The 15,405-nt window shown below is 46.7% G+C and overlaps 1 protein-coding gene across 2 annotated transcripts in view; it reads left to right on the forward strand.

The window, feature by feature from the left end:
- The window catches only part of LIFR (LIF receptor subunit alpha), a 55,247-nt gene that overhangs the window by 16,059 nt on the left and 23,783 nt on the right, over positions 1 to 15,405 (forward strand). Inside the window, exon 2 of one of the 2 annotated variants that reach the window (XM_077281511.1) lies at positions 15,047 to 15,192. In XM_077281511.1, the coding sequence (XP_077137626.1) occupies positions 15,114 to 15,192 (79 nt within the window). In that variant the 5' untranslated portion in view covers positions 15,047 to 15,113. Of the gene's footprint in view, positions 1 to 14,977; positions 15,193 to 15,405 lie in introns of those variants that run through there. The other variant, XM_077281518.1, reaches the window with a different exon arrangement.

Here is a 15,405-nt window from a genome sequence, read left to right on the forward strand (position 1 = left end):
CTGGTTTCAGGTGTGATTTTCATATTACCGACACCTGTTACTTGCCACAGGTGAGTGTGAACAAGCATCGCACTATTGAAACAGTTGTTTACCCACAATTTTTGGAAAGATGCCAACAATTTTGTCCACCCCATTTTTGGGTTTTGTGTGAAATGATGTCCAATTTACATCTTTTTTTCCGTTTTTTTTTTTTTTGTTTGTTTTGTTTCAATACACACAAAGGAAATAATTTTCTGGGAGAAATACTTCATTTTCTGGAACAATTTCAAGGGTGACAACACTTTCGGCCACAACTGTATAATAATAGCCCATTTCATTTTATGTTTATTGGCCATTTACTGCTTCTCTTCAGGCTTTGTTCTCCAGTGAGAAGAAAGTAAAGTTCTACACATCTCATAGTTGATACAATGTATCCAGTGCAGACAATGCTCTGTGACTCCAGACTGATACAATGTATCCAGTGCAGACAATGCTCTGAGACTCCAGACTGATACAATGTATCCAGTGCGGACAATGCTCTGTGACTCCAGACTGATACAATGTATCCAGTGCGGACAATGCTCTGAGACTCCAGACTGATACAATGTATCCAGTGCAGACAATGCTCTGAGACTCCAGACTGATACAATGTATCCAGTGCGGACAATGCTCTGTGACTCCAGACTGATACAATGTATCCAGTGCAGACAATGCTCTGTGACTCCAGACTGATACAATGTATCCAGTGCAGACAATGCTCTGTGACTCCAGACTGATACAATGTATCCAGTGCGGACAATGCTCTGTGACTCCAGACTGATACAATGTATCCAGTGCGGACAATGCTCTGTGACTCCAGACTGATACAATGTATCCAGTGCGGACAATGCTCTGTGACTCCAGACTGATACAATGTATCCAGTGCGGACAATGCTCTGTGACTCCAGACTGATACAATGTATCCAGTGCGGACAATGCTCTGTGACTCCAGACTGATACAATGTATCCAGTGCGGACAATGCTCTGTGACTCCAGACTGATACAATGTATCCAGTGCGGACAATGCTCTGTGACTCCAGACTGATACAATGTATCCAGTGCGGACAATGCTCTGTGACTCCAGACTGATACAATGTATCCAGTGCAGACAATGCTCTGTGACTCCAGACTGATACAATGTATCCAGTGCAGACAATGCTCTGTGACTCCAGACTGATACAATATATCCAGTGCAGACAATGCTCTGTGACTCCAGACTGATACAATGTATCCAGTGCGGACAATGCTCTGTGACTCCAGACTGATACACTGTAACAAACCAGCAGATAGCTGTGTGCAGCTCACAGAGCATTGGACGGTGTTCCAGAGCACGATTTTAGTTACATTGTGTTCTTTCCCTCCTGCGTTGTGTCCCGACGCGGCTGTTATTACATCACGTCCCGGCTCGTCGCCAGGACTTGTGTGTGCCGCCATGGGACACTGTGTCTTGGCACAACCTCACTGCTGCTTCTTCTCTTCTTGGCAGAGGGCGGCGGAGAACATGTGGTTAATAGTGAGCGGAGAAAAATAATGTCTTGGGAGCGAGAAGCGCAGAGAACTTGTATGGAAAAATACCGGGTATGGAAGTGCGGCCACATTTCCGCTCCTCTGACCTCCTTGCTGCAGGAGGAAAGCGGGAAAACTTCGGATATTGTTCTTCCCATTGTGCACAAAGTCCTGACAGGCCGCGGGAAGGGAGGAGGCCGAAGACTGCGGGGGCTTCCGTGTCTCGGCTTCTTGTTTTCTCGGCTGCGACAGAAAAGCTTTCTCCGGATTCGGAACCATTATTAGCGGAGACGTAAAGGATATGGACACTTTTTTGAAGTTTTTTTTTTCAGTAGTGTTTTATTAAGAATCCTGCAGAATTTTAGTGATGACCGAATATTTCGGCGTTCTCGGAATATATGTACGAGTCCCCGCGGCTGCATGTGTCAACCTGTGCAGTGTTAGCCTGTGTGTTAGGCAATCCATGCATGTGTTGCGCGTGTCGAACAGTCGTGATAAATGCAGCCGCGGGGACCCAAACATTAATTTCGAGCATGCCGAAGACACTCAGATAACCCCTTATTCCAGCTCATCACTCATAAGTAGAGAATTTGTTTTCTGCATCCTCCTTGTATCACTGTACATAGGCTGCAGAATGAGTCACCAGTGATCCAGCAGCGAGCTCTTTTTGGGGTCTGTAACCTTTTTTCACTCTTTTTTTTTTTTTTTTTTTGCGCTAATTTATGGGCAGAAGGAGGCTTGATCTTTGCTTAACTTGCTGATCTCTGGGTTGTCCAAGCAGCGGGACCCCACAGTAAAGCTAGATGGGGGCTCTGTATCCCTGTTAGGAGACAAGTTGTGTGCGCACTTCTGCTGACAGTGATTGAAGGTGAGGTTAAGCATGGCCGCCTCTTCGCCGTCCTATAAGGCCAAACTGGGCAAGATCCTCCATGAATCCAATTTGGAAGAATATGAGCTTTGAAGCTCAAAAAAAAAAAAAAAAAAATCCCCCTTGAAGATCGATAATGTCCGAACATATGGTGAATATAACCCTTAAAGTCAGGCATAGTGGGCAGAGTGGCAGCATGGAGGCAGCAGTGTGGGGAGCGGACCGTCAGCCGTCTTGAGTGCAGTCACTTATGGCGCTGAGCTCCTTCTGGAGACGTGGCCTCCGCTGTTTACATCTTCCTCTTGGATCTATTCCCATTTTTGGAAAAATCATTCCCCTGAGCCACAACAGTCATGGATGAACCCAGCTGACATGGGGCTGCGCACCCAGGAGAGAGGCTGGCCACCTGCCAAGGCTCGTTAGGCTGTGAGCGTGCATTATTAACGAGGAGCGCGGGAGATGAGCGGCTGATCACCTCTGACGCCTCTTATTTCTGGAGAGTCTGATGTACTAAAATCCAACGTGTCCTGAATTCCCTCTGACATGGTGACTGTCTACCGGAGAGCGCGGCATATACCGGTGGAGCACTTCCACCCTGCTGATGAGCCCCGGGGCAGCGGATCCCTGAGTTCCCTCCGACACGGTAGTGGTCTCCTGGAGAAGGCAGCATATACCAGCGGAGCACTTCCACCCTGCTGATGAGCCCCGGGGGAGGGCAGAGGATCCCTGAGTTCCCTCCGACACGGTAGTGGTCTCCTGGAGAAGGCAGCATATACCGGTGGAGCACTTCCACCCTGCTGATGAGCCCCAGAGCAAATGATCCCTGAGTTCCCTCCAACACGGTAGTGGTCTACCGGAGAGCGCAGCTTATACCGGCGGAGCAATTCCATCCTGCTGGCGAACGCCAGGTGCAGCTGATCCCCTGAGTTCCATCTCCTTTTATAACTTTTCACTGAGTGAAGTTTTCCTACTTATTCCGTCCAGAGCGATCCTGGTCCCTGTGCCAGGGGTCACCGAGGGGATCCATGGGGCGTATTAGAGGACTCGTCCAGTTCGTTAAGTGTGGGCTGCAAATCACCTATGGACCCTGCGCTAGTGCCCATGGGGGAACTGGTGGTCTGCAGGAAAAATGTGGCAGGATGCACTATTGCGGTCCATTGTATACAGACCAGAACTGTACAGTAAAATGAAGATGCCTCCAGCACCCGATCAACACATGGGGCCAATCCGTGCCTGGTCTGACTCGTCATGGCCGGCTGCACACACCTGCATGTGGAGGACCGTAGGAAGAACTCCCGGAAAGACTCGGGTCTCCAGACCTGTACGAGCGGCCGTGTATACAGTTGAAACCAGAAGTTTCCATCCACTATATATAAAGACACATCTGCAGGTTTTTCCCAATATCTGACATGAAATCAGAATAAACCTTTCCCGTTTTAGGTCAGTTAGGATTACAATAATCATTAATATTTGCCAAATGCCAGAATAAAGAGAGAGAGAGAGAATGTTTAAGGCATTTTTATTACTTACTGCAAAGTCAAAAGTTTCCATCCATTTCAATAGTATTTGGTACCATTGCCCTTAAACTGAATGACTTGGGTTAGACGTTTGGGATCTCCTTCCACAAGCTTCTCACAATAGTTCGTGGGAATTTGGGCCCATTCCTCCTAACAAAACTGGTGTAACTGATCCAGTTTGTAGGCCGCCTTGCTCGCATTGGCCTTTTCAGCTTTGCCCATAAATTTTCAATAGGATTGAGATCAGGGCCTTGTGATGGCCACTTCAAAACATTGACTTTCTTATCCTTAAGCCACTTTGTTACCATTTTGTCAGTATGCTTCGGGTCATTGTCCATTTGGAAGACCCATTTTGCCCAAGCTTTGACTTCCTGACTGATGTCTTGAGATGTTGCTTCAGTATCGCCACATGATCTTCTTTTCTCATGATGCCATCTATTTTGTGAAGTGTACCAGTCCCTACTACAGGAAATAACCCCTCAACATGATGCTGCCTCCCCCGTATTTCCCAGTGGGGATGGTGTTCTTAGGCTTCCAAGCTTCTCCCTTTTTCCTCCAAACGAAACGATGGTCAATATGCCCAAAAGTTCAATTTTAGTTTCATCAGACCACTGGACATCTCAAAAAATTAAGATCTTTGTTCCTGCATCTGAAAACATTAATCTGGCTTTTTTATGTTTCTTTTGGAGTAATGACTTCCTCCTGGCAGTGACCTTTCAGCCCATGTTGATACAGTACTCGTTTCACTGTGGATATTGACACAATCTTACCAGCTTCCGCCAACATCTTCACAAGGTCTTTTGCTTTTGTCCTTGGGTTGATATGCACATGTCGAACCAATCATGTTCTTCTCTGGGACACAGAACCCATCTCCTTCCTGAGCGGTATGATGGCTGGATATTCCCATCTTGTCTGTATTTGCATATACCGTAATTGTTTGTACAGATGAACGAGGCACCTTTAGGTATCTTGAAATTGTATCCAAGGAAGAGCCAGACTTGTGCAAGCCCACAACTCTCTTCCTGATATCTTGGCTGATTTCTTGAGACTTTCCCATGATGCTACGCAAAGAAGCAGTGTGTTTCAGGTGTGCATTAAAATACATCCACAGGTGTGTCTCTGATTAACTCACATGTTGCTAAAAAAACTATCAAAAACTTAAAATTCCAGCCTTGTGCCCTTTTCAGATGTGCGGTTTTGCCTCCTGTTTTTGGCATTAACATATTCGTTGTTTTTTTTTAATGGCTAGAACATGCTCATGTTCTCATTATAGTCTTTTTTTTTTTTTCTTTTTTTTTTTGAGCTGTTCACACATCTGTGCATCAGAAATAAAAAGAAAAACTTGTAAATCCAAGTCACCCACTGAAATGAAAGGTTCCATAAAAAAAGACAGACGCAAATGCCTTTATTTGTATTTATTTTTTATATTGCCTAATTAGGAGAAACTGTTCTGTGTTTTTTGTTGTTGTTTTTTTTCCAGGCTCCCAAACTCCCAAAACAGATGGATAAAAATTGTATCCAGCGCAGGAAGTTTTTTTTTATGTTAATTTCTTTTTATTATTTGAAACCTTGATAATTGAAAGTGATACATGGTGAAAAATATTAATGAAAAATTGCTTTTTTTTTAAGAAAAATCACTGCTGTGTGAGCACGCTCCTAACAGTGACTTGAGGGATAACTAATGACAACACTGGGGCAATATTGGCAAACATGAATAAAATTGAGGACTAATTACAGCCCAAAGGTTTTGTGCACACAACAACTTTTCCAGGTTCCTCCGCTCTGTAACCGGCCTGGAAAGTGCTAAGTAAACATGAAAAGCGGTGAAGAAGTGCACCGTGATGTAAGAGCCACTCGCTCTACTTATGTTTAGAGGTTTTTTTTTGCTCTTCATGATTGTAAAGACCCAAAGTGGCTAAAAAGTGGCTGATAAAGAGTCAACGACCGAACCGCTGCCTGAATAAGTGAAAACACCGCCGGCATTCTGATTGAAAAACTTGATGGGTGCACCGACGTCTAAAAGGGTCGGCCGATTCTCTCACCCGAGTGTTCAGACGCTTCTCTTAGCCGCTTATCTACCCTGAGACAAAAAAGATTCAAAATTCCCATTCCTATTACCCCCAACATTCCCTGTCTGTAGTCCCCCACCCATATTAGGCTGGTTTCACATTTGCGGTTGTGTCCGCAGCGTTTTTGCCGCATACATCCGCATGCGTCTTGATTTCCTATCTTTAACATTGTAGGCGCAGGTGCTTGCGTTTGCACGCGTTTGCTTACGCATGCATTTTTTCGCAGGGCGCGGCTGACGCACCATGTTAGAATTTTTGAGGCGGCAAATTTCTGTCAAATATGCGCTTCCGGATGAGTGCGTTAAAAAACATTACTGTCTATGGGAACGCATGAGTACGCACGTCTTTGTGTACGCATGCGTTTCGATGCGCTTGCGTACTTCGGACTGCGCATGTCCAGGAGCTGATTGAGACACGCTTCCTGGAAATATCAAACGCATGCGCATAAAAAAAGGGAACGCATGCAAACGTTGCTTTTTTTTAACCGTCATGCGTAAGTTGATGGCGGATAAAAAAAAAAGCAGCGTTAGTATGCGTTTGCATGCGTTTTGCAATGCGGTTGTGGACGAGACGCTGCAGACTCATGGGCTGATGGAGGGGGCAATAGTTGGAGCTACGGTCGCCGAGCTGCAGATTTCAGGCCATGGCTGTCTATGTTCAGACCCGCAGTTGTCTTCTCGCAGGTTCCTGCTCATTTCTTGGAAATCTTCAGAACTTTGGTGACTTTTGCTGATGAACAGGATTTGGCTGAGCTGCAGCATAGTTGGGGTGCTGTCGGGTGCCATCTCGCCGCCGGCTATATACTACCTGTATATACACAACAGGCCTATTGTTTATTAAAGTCATTAAATGGTACAACTATTAATCCAGCGTGTTGGAAAGCGACCCAACCGGTTCTGTGCGGGGAAGGTGTTTGTTTTGGAGGAAAGCACACAAGACTATCACCTCTGATTACGTCAATAATTCAGTCTTACAAGAGAAATAAATCATTGAGTGTTCTGATCTGTAACCGGACGGCTAAAGGAGAACTCCGCAGTAATCCCGCAGATCAGTGCTGCGAAGTATGGTAAATCGCTTTACTTCTCCTCCTCTCCACTTATCTTGTGATCGTTGTCACTTACATTGGGTTTTACTTCTCCGTACATTGCACTGGATACAATTGTACAATGCTCTGTGAGCTAAACAGCCTGGACTCCACACTGACGCATTGTAGCAGAGCAGAAGATTATATGTTTAGCTCACAGAGCATTGTCCAGACCAGACACATCAGCAGCCGGGGCACAGATCTCTCTGATGGGTTGTTTCAATGTATCAGTCGGGAGATCATTGTCTGCACTTGATACATTGTATCAACTGAGAGCAGGACTAGATGTATACCGGATTACTGCATCTGAATGGAAACAACTGTTCTCATTCACTCACAGGAAAGTGATATGATGATTGAAACATTAACAGTCTGAGTCATTATTGTACTTTTTTGTTTTTTTTTTTGCATGTTTTGTCAATTTTTTTATTTTTTTACACTGAATTCATCATTCCCTTTGTGCCTTTTTTGTGTCTGTTATTTGTGTTGTGTTTTTGTTTTTTTATTCTTTTTTTTTAAGTTTAAAACTCTGGGTAGAGTTTAGCATTTCCATATTTTTTTGCCTAATCATTTTTTTTAACTTTTCAAAAAAGTAAAAAAAAATTGTCACATGTGTACTCAGAGCCCTTCCTCAGAGTGATTTTATGTATCCCAGGTAGATTTAATGTTGAATCCGTTTTATTAATTTCTTTTAATTAACTAGTACCAATAAGTCAGACAGGACCATCAAATTATAAGTACGAGATGTTGTACGATGTCGCTCGAATTCTCATGAATCGTCCGATAATGGTGGATAAAGGTCTATCTGTTAGAGAAAGTAAATAAAAGAGAAAACAAACATGAGAGAGAGGATAAAAGAAAAGCAGGAGGTGCCGCAATAGTAAGACCCAGGTCGTAGCTTAAGAAAAGAGTTTAAGTTGTCAGAGTCTTTGGATTCTTCTCATTGGTGCCATCTGCAAGAATTTCCCCCAATCGGGGTTTTCAGCAGAATTTTTTTTACATTTTTCTTTAAAAAATGATGAACCAGCCCAAAGTTTACTAGAAGGTTGTAGAACTTTCCGAACTTTCTGCTCGGTGTATCACACCCGGCTCCGTGCGGACGTGTTTGGGGCCACGGGGAGCCTTAGTCTTGTTTGCTATCGGACTTGTAAATGGAGCGATTCCAATAATATTTATTGTGCGACGGATTTAGGTCTCATCTGGATCCTGACGACGGCTCTAAACCGCGGCGTATTCAGGCGGCAGCTGCTCCGAGATGTTTTATAAACAGTTGTGTTTGTGTTTTATTAATGAGCCCATTGTATGTGATGAAGGCAGCGCTGGGGCAGCGCGCAGGTGGCAGGCTTGGCACAGACCGTCCACCGGAGTGATGACACAGGAGGAGGCACAGACGGTCCACCGGGGTGACGACACAGGAGGAGGCACAGACCGTCCACCGGGGTGACGACACAGGAGGAGGCACAGACGGTCCACCGGGGTGACGACACAGGAGGAGGCACAGACCGTCCACCGGAGTGACGACACAGGAGGAGGCACAGACCGTCCACCGGAGTGACGACACAGGAGGAGGCACAGACCGTCCACCGGAGTGACGACACAGGAGGAGGCACAGACGGTCCACCGGGGTGACGACACAGGAGGAGGCACAGACCGTCCACCGGAGTGACGACACAGGAGGAGGCGCAGACCGTCCAACGGGGTGACGACACAGGAGGAGGCACAGACGGTCCACCGGGGTGACAACACAGGAGGAGGAACAGACGGTCCACCGGAGTGACGACACAGGAGGAGGCACAGACCATCCACCCGGGTTATGACTCAGGAGGAAGCACAGACCGTCCAACGTGGTGACTGCACAGGAGGAGGCATAGACCGTCCACCAGAGTGACGACACAGTTGGGAGCACAGACCGTCCACCGATGTGACGGCACAGACCGTCCATCGGGATGATGACACAGGAGGAGGCACAGACCGTCCACCGTGGTGACGACACAGGAGGAGGCACAGACCGTCCACCGGGGTGACGACACAGGAGGAGGCACAGACCGTCCACCGGGTGATGAGACAGCAGGAGGCACAGAACGTCCACCGGAGTGACTACACAGGAGGTGGCACAGACCTTCCACCAGGGTTATGACGCAGGAGGAGGCACAGAACGTCCGCCCGGATGATGACACAGGAGGAGGCACAGACCGTCCACCGGGGTGACGACACAGGAGGAGGCACAGACCGTCCACCGGGGTGACGACACAGGAGGAGGCACAGACCGTCCACCGGGGTGACGACACAGGAGGAGGAACAGACCGTCCACCGGGGTGACGACACAGGAGGAGGCACAGACCGTCCACCGGGGTGACGACACAGGAGGAGGCACAGACCGTCCACCGGGGTGACGACACAGGAGGAGGCACAGACCGTCCACCGGGGTGACGACACAGGAGGAGGCACAGACCGTCCACCGGGGTGACTACACAGGAGGAGGCACAGACCGTCCACCGGGGTGACACAGGAGGAGGCACAGACCGTCCACCGGGGTGACGACACAGGAGGAGGCATAGATCGTCCACCGTGGTTGTGGCGCAGGAGGAGGCACAGCATGAGAATTTCTTAGAATGGCGTCTGCGTGGTTGGTGGGCACATATTGGTGACAGAGGATATTAAAGGTGTTGTCCCCTTTAAGAAAATGTCCTGCTATAAACTATGCTAGCTGATGTCACATCATCAGCGCTGCAGCCAAGCGGCAGGGCTAACGTCACCTCAAAAGCGCTGCAGCCAATCTGCAGGGCAGAGATCACATCATCAGCACTGCAACCAATCGGCAGGGCGGTCATCACATTAACAGCGCTGCAGCCAATCAGCAGGGCTGACGTCACGTCTGCGGCACCTCAGCACTTTTTGCAGTCTGCTTGGTCTAGGACGTCTGTTAGAAATGTCTCACACATGTCATGTACTGTGTGTGTTTGCTCTTATTTCCAGGGGACCCATACGGAACAATTTAAAGGGGTCAGACCCAGGTAAAAAAAAAAATCAAAACATGGCTATTTTTTTCTGGAAACAGTGCCTCTACCTCTCCCCAGGTTGTGTCTGGTATTGCAGCGTAGCCCTATACCCTTCAGTGGAGCTGAGCGGCCATACCTGAGCCAACTCATGGACAGGTGGCTTTGTGGGGGAGTTTGGGTGCCATTTCTGGAGAAATGTAATCGTGTGTTTCGAAGTGTCCGACCCCTTTAAATGTCCCGTATTAAGAATTTTAGATTAGATTTCCAGTATGTGAGGAGCGTCTTACCGGCACCATTAGCGATTATGCACTTCTAGAAGGAAATCGAAGCCGCCTCCGTGCCCCGTGTGGTTTTCTTATTTCATTTTGAAGCTTTGATTTGATCATTAATGTGAGAATTATCTCCGAAAAAATCTTTTTGTGAAATACAGGACTGGAAAGTTTCCAGCGGAAGTTGGTAACTCGGGAAAATACTAATTCTGCATAGGCAGCAACCATACAGCTTGGAATAATGATGTGAGCTTTGCCATCTTGGTCGCTGTCCCATGTAGAGCGCAACAGCCGATGGTGATAAACTCATCTCCACTTAAGCGCACTGCATAGGCAGCAAGGCAGATGATTAGCACTTAGAGGAAAGACTATATTGAATCAAGTGGAGCGCACATAATGGCTCTAATACATGCACATGATTAAAAAATGTCGTCATTCACTACTAAGAGCTGCTTTTATATTTTAACACTTTGTAACCCTAGCTAAGATTGTGGTTAGAGCTGGGGTCAGGGATAGGGTTGGGGTTAGAGATAGGATGATGGATAGGATTAGAGCTAGGGTTTGGGTACGTGCTGGGTTTGGAGCTAGGGACAGGGTTAAGGTTTGAGATAGGATTATGGATAGGGTTAGAGTTAGGGTACAGGGTTGGGGTCAGAGCTAGGGTCAGGGATAGGGTTGGGGTTGGATCTAGGGTTTTGGATAGGGTTAGACGTAGGGTTTGGGTACAGGGTTGGGTTAGAGCTATGGTTTTGGATACGGTTAGACCTAGGGTTTGGGTACAGGGTTGGGGTTAGAGATGGGGTTAGAGCTAGCATCAGGAATAGGATTGGGGTTAGAGCTATGGTTTGGGTACAGGGTTGGGGTTTGAGAGGATTATGGATAGGGTTAGAGCTAGGGTTTCAGGTCGGAGCTAGGGTTAAGGATAGGGTTGGGATCTGAGATTGGATTATGAATCGAGTTCCAGCTAGGGTTTGTGTGCAGGCTTGAGGTCAGAGACAGGGATAGGGTTGGGGTTAGAGATAGGATTATGGATAGGGTTAGAGCTAGGGTTTGTGTACAGGCTTGGGGTCGGAGTTAGGGATAGGGTTGGGATTAGAGATAGGATTATGAATCTGGTTAGAGCTAGGGTTTGGGTACAGGCTTGGGGTCAGAGTTAGGGATATGGTTGGGATTAGAGATTGGATTATGAATCGGGTTAGAGCTAGGGTTTGTGTACAGGTTTGGGGTCGGAGCTAGGGTCAGGGATAGTGTTGGGGTTGGATCTAGGGTTTTTGCCAGGGTTACACATAGGATTTGGGTACAGGGTTGGGGTTAGAGCTATGGTTTTGGATAGGATTAGACGTAGGGATAGGAATGGGGTTAGAGCTAGGGTTTGGGTACAGGGTTGGGGTTTGAGAGGATTATGGATGGGGTTTAGTGCTAGGGTTTCAGGTCGGAGGTAGGGTTAAGGATATGGTTGGGATTAGAGAGGTTGGGGTATGAGATTGGATTATGAATTGGGTTAGAGCTAGGGTTTGTGTTCAGGCTTGAGGTCAGAGTTAAGGATAGGGTTAGGATAGGATTATGAATCAGGTTAGAGCTAGGGTTTGTGTTCAGGGTTGGGGTCGGAGTTAGGGATAGGGTTGGGATTAGAGATTAGTTTATGAATCAGGTTAGAACTAGGGTTTGTGTTCAGGCTTGAGGTCAGAGTTAAGGATAGGGTTGGGGTTAGAGATTGGATTATAAATCAGGTTAGAACTAGGGTTTGTGTTCAGGGTTGGGGTCGGAGTTAGGGATAGGGTTGGGATTAGAGATTGGATTATGAGTCAGGTTAGAGCTAGGGTTTGTGTTCAGGGTTGGGGTCGGAGTTAGGGATATGGTTGGGATTAGAGATTGGATTATGAATCGGGTTAGAGCTAGGGTTTGTGTACAGGCTTGGGGTCGGAGTTAGGGATAGGGTTGGGATTAGAGATTGGATTATGAATCGGGTTAGAGCTAGGGTTTGGGTACAGGTTTGGGGTCGGAGTTAGGGATAGGGTTGGGATTAGAGATTGGATTATGAATCAGGTTAGATCTAGGGTTTGGGTACAGGGTTGGGGTTGGAGTTAGGGATAGGGTTGGGATTAGAGATTGGATTATAAATCAGGTTAGAACTAGGGTTTGTGTTCAGGGTTGGGGTCGGAGTTAGGGATAGGGTTGGGATTAGAGATTGGATTATAAATTGAGTTAGAGCTAGGGTTTGTGTTCAGGGTTGGGGTCGGAGTTAGGGATAGGGTTGGGATTAGAGATTGGATTATAAATTGGGTTAGATCTAGGGTTTGGGTACAGGGTTGGGGTTGGAGTTAGGGATAGGGTTGGGATTAGAGATTGGATTATAAATCAGGTTAGAACTAGGGTTTGTGTTCAGGGTTGGGGTCGGAGTTAGGGATATGGTTGGGATTAGAGATTGGATTATAAATTGAGTTAGAGCTAGGGTTTGTGTTCAGGGTTGGGGTTGGAGTTAGGGATAGGGTTGGGATTAGAGATTGGATTATAAATCAGGTTAGAACTAGGGTTTGTGTTCAGGGTTGGGGTCGGAGTTAGGGATAGGGTTGGGATTAGAGATTGGATTATGAATTGGGTTAGATCTAGGGTTTGGGTACAGGGTTGGGGTTGGAGTTAGGGATAGGGTTGGGATTAGAGATTGGATTATAAATCAGGTTAGAACTAGGGTTTGTGTTCAGGGTTGGGGTCGGAGTTAGGGTTATGGTTGGGATTAGAGATTGGATTATAAATTGAGTTAGAGCTAGGGTTTGTGTTCAGGGTTGGGGTCGGAGTTAGGGATAGGGTTGGGATTAGAGATTGGATTATAAATCAGGTTAGAACTAGGGTTTGTGTTCAGGGTTGGGGTCGGAGTTAGGGATAGGGTTGGGATTAGAGATTGGATTATAAATTGAGTTAGAGCTAGGGTTTGTGTTCAGGGTTGGGGTCGGAGTTAGGGATAGGGTTGGGATTAGAGATTGGATTATGAATTGGGTTAGATCTAGGGTTTGGGTACAGGGTTGGGGTTGGAGTTAGGGATAGGGTTGGGATTAGAGATTGGATTATAAATCAGGTTAGAACTAGGGTTTGTGTTCAGGGTTGGGGTCGGAGTTAGGGATATGGTTGGGATTAGAGATTGGATTATAAATTGAGTTAGAGCTAGGGTTTGTGTTCAGGGTTGGGGTCGGAGTTAGGGATAGGGTTGGGATTAGAGATTGGATTATAAATTGGGTTAGAGCTAGGGTTTGTGTTCAGGGTTGGGGTCGGAGTTAGAGATAGGGTTGGGATTAGAGATTGGATTATAAATCAGGTTAGAGCTAGGGTTTGTGTTCAGGGTTGGGGTCGGAGTTAGGGATAGGGTTGGGATTAGAGATTGGATTATAAATCAGGTTAGAGCTAGGGTTTGTGTTCGGGGTTGGGGTCGGAGTTAGGGATATGGTTGGGATTAGAGATTGGATTATAAATTGGGTTAGAGCTAGGGTTTGTGTTCAGGGTTGGGTTCGGCGTTAGGGATAGGGTTGGGATTAGAGATTGGATTATAAATTGGGTTAGAGCTAGGGTTTGTGTTCAGGGTTGGGGTCGGAGTTAGGGATAGGGTTGGGATTAGAGATTGGATTATGAATCAGGTTAGAACTAGGGTTTGGGTACAGGCTTGGGGTCGGAGTTAGGGATAGGGTTGGGATTAGAGATTGGATTATGAATCAGGTTAGAACTAGGGTTTGGGTACAGGCTTGGGGTCAGAGTTAGGGATAGGGTTGGGATTAGAGATTGGATTATGAATCAGGTTAGAACTAGGGTTTGGGTACAGGCTTGGGGTCGGAGTTAGGGATAGGACTGGGATTAGAGATTTGATTATGAGTCGGGTTAGAACTAGGGTTTGGGTACAGGCTTGGGGTCGGAGTTAGGGATAGGGTTGGGATTAGAGATTGGATTATGAATCGGGATAGAGCTAGGATTTGTGTTCAGGGTTGGGGTCAGGGATAAGGGTTGGTGTTAAGGTAAGAGATGGTATTAGAAATAGGGTTAATATTACAGATCGGCTTTGGGGTTGATCTAGGGATAGATTTGCAGCTGGTTTATCATGACGTTGAGAATGACTGGTCAAGACAACAAGCGTAGTTCTTGAATATGAGTAGAAATTGAATGTGCTTCTTTGTGTAGGAGACGCCTTCTTGTCACTTATTGGGAGTCACATAATATATTATTAGACTGCTTGCACCAACTTTCCTTGGGCAGAGAAATGGGTTCCTGGCAGAGTTGGCCGATGTCCCGTGGCGCAGCGCTTCCCTCCTGTGGATGCAGCTTGTGTGAATGACACTGAATGAAGGATTGAATTAAACTGCGGAATATGTTTGCTGCTGTCGCTTAGTCGCCTCCTCTTGACTCTGCGCATCCAGTAATCATGAATAATGGATGCTTTGTGGGGGTGGAGGGGGATCTTTTTTCTCGGCGAGGGGTCACAGCGACTAATCTATTCATGGGCTGCCAGTCTTGGATTTCAGGTGTATAAAGCTGTAGCCGCCTAGCAGCCGACCCTCCGCCCCGGACTGGTGTAGGATATCCAGATTAATGGGACATTTGGCCGCACGCCTTGTACTGTGTGATGTAATTGTTACAGGTGAAACAAAGACATGGGAATAATATGTAGGGGCAGTGAGCGACAGTTTTAATTAATGTTGAATTCCTGTAATAAATTGTATTTTTTATTTTTTGCAGGATTTTGTGGATCAGTTAAAAATGCAGCTCATGACAACGTAGCGAAACCCCAAGAGTTGTCAGGAGAATGTGGAGTATTGTCGGTGCGGTCAGTGTCCTGGCTGCTTTCCAGTGTCTGCTGCCCCATGTCTGCAGCCAGGCCTCCGGTGAGTGACCAGTAAGGGGAGGGTCACCGCATGTTGGGGTCCTCTCCATTAGATCTAATTATGGCTTCCCAAAGTATAATATAATATTGTGCAAGTATAATACTGCCATACAGTGATAAGTAACCGTGCAGGTCACACATAGCGCTGCCATATGTTACCTACCTGTCCTCCTCCTCTTTCTCTTAGCGCTTCCATAGTCGTCCTACTCTTCTT

This window comes from Ranitomeya variabilis, chromosome 1 (assembly GCF_051348905.1).
Source record: "Ranitomeya variabilis isolate aRanVar5 chromosome 1, aRanVar5.hap1, whole genome shotgun sequence".
Taxonomy (NCBI): domain Eukaryota; kingdom Metazoa; phylum Chordata; class Amphibia; order Anura; family Dendrobatidae; genus Ranitomeya; species Ranitomeya variabilis.